Source organism: Gossypium arboreum, chromosome 7 (assembly GCF_025698485.1).
Source record: "Gossypium arboreum isolate Shixiya-1 chromosome 7, ASM2569848v2, whole genome shotgun sequence".
In the NCBI taxonomy this organism is placed as follows: Eukaryota; Viridiplantae; Streptophyta; class Magnoliopsida; order Malvales; family Malvaceae; genus Gossypium; species Gossypium arboreum.
Window position 1 is genome coordinate 95,186,835 of NC_069076.1, and position 5,851 is coordinate 95,192,685.

General features: G+C 34.3%; 1 protein-coding gene across 1 annotated transcript; it reads left to right on the forward strand.

Moving 5' to 3' along the window:
• LOC108467913 (protection of telomeres protein 1a-like) lies at positions 1-5,851 on the forward strand. The gene is made up of 11 exons (XM_017768743.2): positions 1-353; positions 1,013-1,212; positions 1,459-1,589; positions 2,220-2,370; positions 2,906-2,967; positions 3,130-3,218; positions 3,836-4,117; positions 4,229-4,305; positions 4,454-4,509; positions 5,160-5,312; positions 5,469-5,851. The coding sequence occupies exons 1-11, from the start codon at positions 1-3 to the stop codon at positions 5,664-5,666; spliced, it is 1,752 nt and encodes a 583-aa protein (XP_017624232.2). The 3' UTR covers positions 5,667-5,851.

Sequence of the window (5,851 nt, forward strand, 5' to 3'; positions counted from 1 at the left end):
ATGGAGAAATCAAGTACAGGTGATTTTCTTAGACATACTAGAGTTACTTTTAATAATTGGATTCCTTCGAAGCAGGGTTTGGTCAAATTAAATATAGATAGTGCTATTTCGAATAACACTAATGACGCGTCAATAGGAGGAGTTTTCAGAGACTTGTCTGCAAACCGGTTACATTGCTTCACAATGAAAATTGGGAAGGAGAGAATTTTTAAAGTTGAAGCTAGAGCTATTTTAAAAGGACTCCAAATTGCATGGGAAGTTGGCTATAGACATTTGGAACTAGAATGTGATAATGCGATGGTAGTTGAAGTGATTTTGGTTGGAGAGGTTGCTGTTAATAAGATGACAGAGTTGTGACTGATTAATCAGCTCTTAAAACGCAATTGAAGTATACAAATTCGATATATTCCTAAAGACCACAATAAAGTTACCGAGCATATGGCTAAAGTAACTAGTCATAATTTTAATAGTTTACATAGATTTGAAGAACCCCCAGATTAAGCTCTAGAGTTGCTGCATGAAGATTTGAATGCAACGTCCTTATTGCTATTTAGGAATTTTACTAGTATGTAAAAAAATGAATATTTGGTATAATAATAATGTATTATTTTTATTTTACAAGTAAGCTTAAAAATTAACATGTGTTGTCAATCCTATTCATGAAATTTAAAAATTCTATTGGGAGTGTATTGAATATATTTCATTATATAATATTACTCTATAAAGCAAATATTAAAAAATAATAAGATAATTAAATATAAAATTATAATAAATAAGAAATATAAAATCAGTAAATATTAAATGAACTTAAGTTACCATTAACAAATATAGACAGAGTTTGCAAAATTTTATGGTCATCCTAAAGCAATCTTATGCAAACATGAAATATATTAATAATCCCAACATCAGCCAGCCGACACGACCCGGCCACTAACACCTCTAACAGTAAACAAAATGAAGTAAAGAGAAATGCAAAAACCCAAAACCAGATCGTTAAGAAAAGGGAGTGAAGTGAAGGACGCCACTGCTCACCGTATAATCTTAAGTCCCCTCCAACTACAACCCCCCCACTCGCAGTTTCAGAGAGCGAAAGAGAGATTGTTTATCGCAGGTTTCTTTGCATAAAAGATGCCGTAGCTTGCATTAACGACAAAGTTGATTTGATCGCCGTCATTCTTAGCATCAGTTTGCCCCAAACAACCAGAGGCACCGGTACGTACAACTTCTTTACCCGTTTTAACTGTGATTATTACTATCACTGGTTGTGTTAATACAAAAGCCGGACTTACGGCTGCTACCGCTTATTTATGATACTTATTTGAAATGGAAATGTGAAAGATGATTCTTTTTTGGGGGAAAAAAATCTTTTCTTTTTCTATTAATGTTCTTGATGGTATTTTTTTTCCTGGTTGTTGTAAACTTTATTTTGCTCAACCAGAATTTATGGTTTCTTTGCAGATTATGTATGTAAGCTAAAAATAATTGATGAGTCACACCCCGAGATTCCTGTTCATGTATTTGCTCAAGAAATAGACCATCTTCCTTTTGTTGCGGCTGTTGGTGATATTATTTACCTTTCACGTGTCGTGGTATACTCTGAAATTCTATGTGTTTTCCTGTTTTCCTTCTGTTTTCGAAGTTTTTTTTCAAGTTAATATTGCTTGTGTTTGATCAGTTCTTATTTCAATTTTATTTATTATTTTTCTTGAAAAGCTGCTATTCTTTGTTGAAGCTCTTCTCAGTTAAACAAGTGAAGGGGATTAGGAAGAAATTATCTGAATTTAGTATAAGGAACTAATCCTTGGTTAATATTAACCTTATAACTGTATCCATTATCCATTAAATAGAATTTGGTGATTGAAATTAGTATAAAGAGGTTATATGTGACCTTAATATAAAATGACTCAACTTGATGTCAACTGCACTTGCTTATTATTGCACTTGTATTTATAACTACATAGTGGCAGGAAGGATTTGAGTCTCATGGCTAGTAGTTAAGAGGCTTTGGTTGCATGTCAGCCAAGTATCCTAAAAGTTTAAGGTATTAGCTTTGGGTTTGATTGAAACTTAATGTCTAGCATTTTATGAAGTATTTCTTGTTGTATGAACAGTGGTCAGTCAGGTGAATAATTTATTGCCTTCAAGTTTCATATTTTTCATTTTAGATGGTGTTTTATTTTATATAAGTTTAGTTTGAAAAATGTAATTATCTTATGCAGATGAGAATCTATGAAGGAGATGTATATGCTATATTCAACAAAAGGTTCTCTTCATTTGCTTTATATGACGGGAAAGATGTTGAAAATTTCCAACCTTATCAAGTTCTTTTGAGATATGAAGCGAGAAAACATGATGCAATGATAATAGCAGGTCTGAGAAAATGGTTAGCGAGTTCACATGTCATTGACAGTATGCTTCTTGTTTTCTATTGATATCTATATTTCACCTTTAACTGGCAGGTTATTTGTTCTTAAGTATTGATAGTTATAATCTCTCAATTAACATCAATCTAAGTTTGAATGCTCTAACAAATGTCAAATTTGTATAGTTGGAGTAATATAGTTTTCCGAAGCTGTTTGCATTCCTACTCCATTCTCATGCTTCTGTTAAAAAATTCAAAAACTTCATATTGTTATTTTTTGTTTCTGGATTCAATGCTTATCTAACTTTTTTTGGTTGGTCTTTGGTTTAAGGGTTTTTTTCTATTTAAGAGTTTGCCATCAATCACTTTTGTATTATGCTAAAACAATGCGTGGGGATTTCATTTCCATGTGTATATAGATTAAAAGCCATGCATGCGCACTGCCTCTTTTTGTGTGATTCTGTCATCTAATTATGATGCCAAATATCTGGTCATTATCATCAACAAAAGCAAAAAACTCACCGTTCCTTTTCTTTTTCGTAGAGCCGAACTTCTCGTTATTGAAGGAGATCAACGAAGTGGGTCTGGTAAATTTAGTATGCAAGGTATTAAACCACATCTTTGGTTATCCTGTACTACTTTTTTTTTTTTTTTTTTAGTCTTGGTATTTTTCAAATATATCCAATTTATTCAGATGTTAATACTGCTTTTAGATTATTTTGAGGTGTTCTGATCCATCTTCTTATTTAATGTTTGGTCCTACTAAGGTACTACATATATGCAAAACTACTGATGATAAGTGGATGGCCTTTATTTGGGACGGAACTGATGCGCCACCTATAAGTATTTATAAAAAGTGAGTTGATATCTTTTAGTTTCTCCTCTGTTTATTTAAACCTTCAACTTTAAAGTATAGGTGAAACTTTCTAAATTTCTAAATGTACATAGCAAAATAAGTTCTAATTTTCTTCAAGGGCTGCACTGGCATGCATTTAACTTCTCATATAGAGAAGTTTCTATAGCAGGAATTTAGACCACCTCAATGAGCTACCATTGTTTTGGTATCCTTGCAACCAATTTTTTTCCAACGTTTATCCAAGTACTTAAAACTTTTAATAGTCATTTACATTTATACATAATCAGTGAGTTATTTGGTCTGTATGAGCTGGCTATTTCTGGTACTATTGTTGTTAACTTTGTTACTTCTTTGATGTAAAAAAAAGGACTATTCATCACCCCCAAAAGATCTATCAACAGTTTTGGGGAACAGTATCTTCTTAAAATTTAGAGCAGGTCTATCAACAGTTTTTACCCTGTTATGATCAAAGTTGACTTCATTTATGACTTATGCCTAATTGGACAGCTTTTAGTTTTACAAGCACAATACTGATGCTTGCTATGCGCCTATGTCTAGTTCTTTCTTTCTTTATTGTAATCTAACAGATTTATTCATTTAATGACTATGCTCCCAAGGCCAGAAGATGAAGAGCATAATCCACTCCCTCTACATTTCAAACCGTTGCCTTCATCAGGAGATGTGCTACATACATTTCCTACCGTTGGAACTATATTAAGGCTGATCTTTGATGTTGAGTGCATGCCATATATCCTTCAGTTGCTGAAAGTTCGTCAATGGTTCAAACTTTTTTGTGTGGAATGCAAAGTGCATGAAGGATTATGGTATGGTGTGTTCACATCATATTCGAAGATCCAAGATATACCAAATGTTGATATTCTCATTCTTGAGCGCCAGAGGTGATCTTTTTGTCAATGGATTAAACAAATAGATTGTTTATTCCCTTTTGATTGATATTCTTTTTGGAACTTTTCGATAACTGACTTTCTTACATTATCCATACATGTCAGCAATTATGACTGCCGGTCATCAGGTAATCTAGATCGGATGCCATCCTGGAGCTTTCCGTGGCCGTCAAAAATCACAGGTCACATGTGACTATAATTTGCTTTAATTTCCTATTTATTAATATATTTGATTCAATCTCCTACAAGCAGTTGTCACATTTTTCCTGAAACATATTGAAATCGATTAGAGATGCTGTACTTGTGATCTTTTTATATGCCCTTGACCAGAGGTTAACTGCAATGCGCCATTTGCTACATTGATGGATGTTCTCACTTGTCAAAAGGTATTATAAACTCCTGCATTTTTCTTTTGATCAAAAGGTATTATACATTGATGGTCCCTGTCCCCTCTTTCCCTTGCTGTCCCAGCCACCTCTTTCTCTTGATCCATTACTTCACAAAATACCCGAGCACTTTTGAAACCTTTTGAATCATCTGCAATCCCTTTTTTTTTCCTCACAATCAATCCCCTACATAATTGGTCTGTCAAGGTTAGGTGAGCTCCGGTTGAGCTTGTTTTGAACTCGGTTTGGGCTTTGTAGTGTACATTCTTTTTTGTTTCAAGGTTGGCTGCTTAATTGCCGAGTGGTTCCAATTGGCATTGGCTGGCAGGATGGTCTAAGTAGTTTGAGCATTGGTTATTTTCTGTTTTCTTGTGATGAAAAAGATGGTTTTCTTCTCTTTTTTGATTGCAATAGTCTTGTTTGGGTGCTTTTCTCTTCTTTTATCTTGATGTCTTGGATAGGCTAGTGACTACTTTTGGTAGAGAGGACCAAGCTTGAAGGTTTTACCATGTTCAAGGTGTTTCCATTGAGAGTAAAGGGGATGGGGAATGGTCATATTTAGCTTGAAGGCTATGGCCACAGCATTTTAGAATTAGAGAGTAATGTTTTAACTGGAGTAGTGTTTATTTGTTGTTTGGATAACCTTCCAGGTAAGAAAGAAATTCAGGTGTGTAATACGATTCGTTGCTGTAATTCCATGGCGAGTAGAGGATTTCCGCTCTCCTGATGGAGTTTATAGGGTTAAGTTCACCCTAGAGGATCCAACTGCCCGAATCCATGCTTATTCTTATGCTGAAGATGGGGTAAGGACATACATTCAACCATTTCTCAATCATTTTACAGGAACTCTTGAATTCAATGTTGCAGACTAGGATCATGATTGCAACTTTGTATATATCATGGCATTCCTCGTGCGTCCTGTATATTTGGTTAATTCTATTTAATCTGCATTGCTTAAGGAGAAATTTTTCAATGGATTATCCACTGGTGGACTGAAAAGGAAGCTAAATGAGTTGCTTGGAGTACCTAATAGTGATGATGATGGACAGGAGGAAATTGAGGGTGGTGCTAGAAATCCACCATGGGTACAATGTTGCTTGAAATCTCATTCCATTAAACGGCGCCGTTGGATATTTGATACCAAGCTTGTTGGTTAACAAGTTTGACTGTACTTGCTTGGTATGTAGGTAGGTTAGGTTAAGCTTAGGACTAACAAGGAATTAATTTAAGATTGATTAGGCCTTTGATTGTGCACTTGCTAGCTATGTGTATATTTCGTAAGACATTAGGGACTACATTATGTGTATATATGTAAATCTGATATCCCTTTGCCTTAATAAAA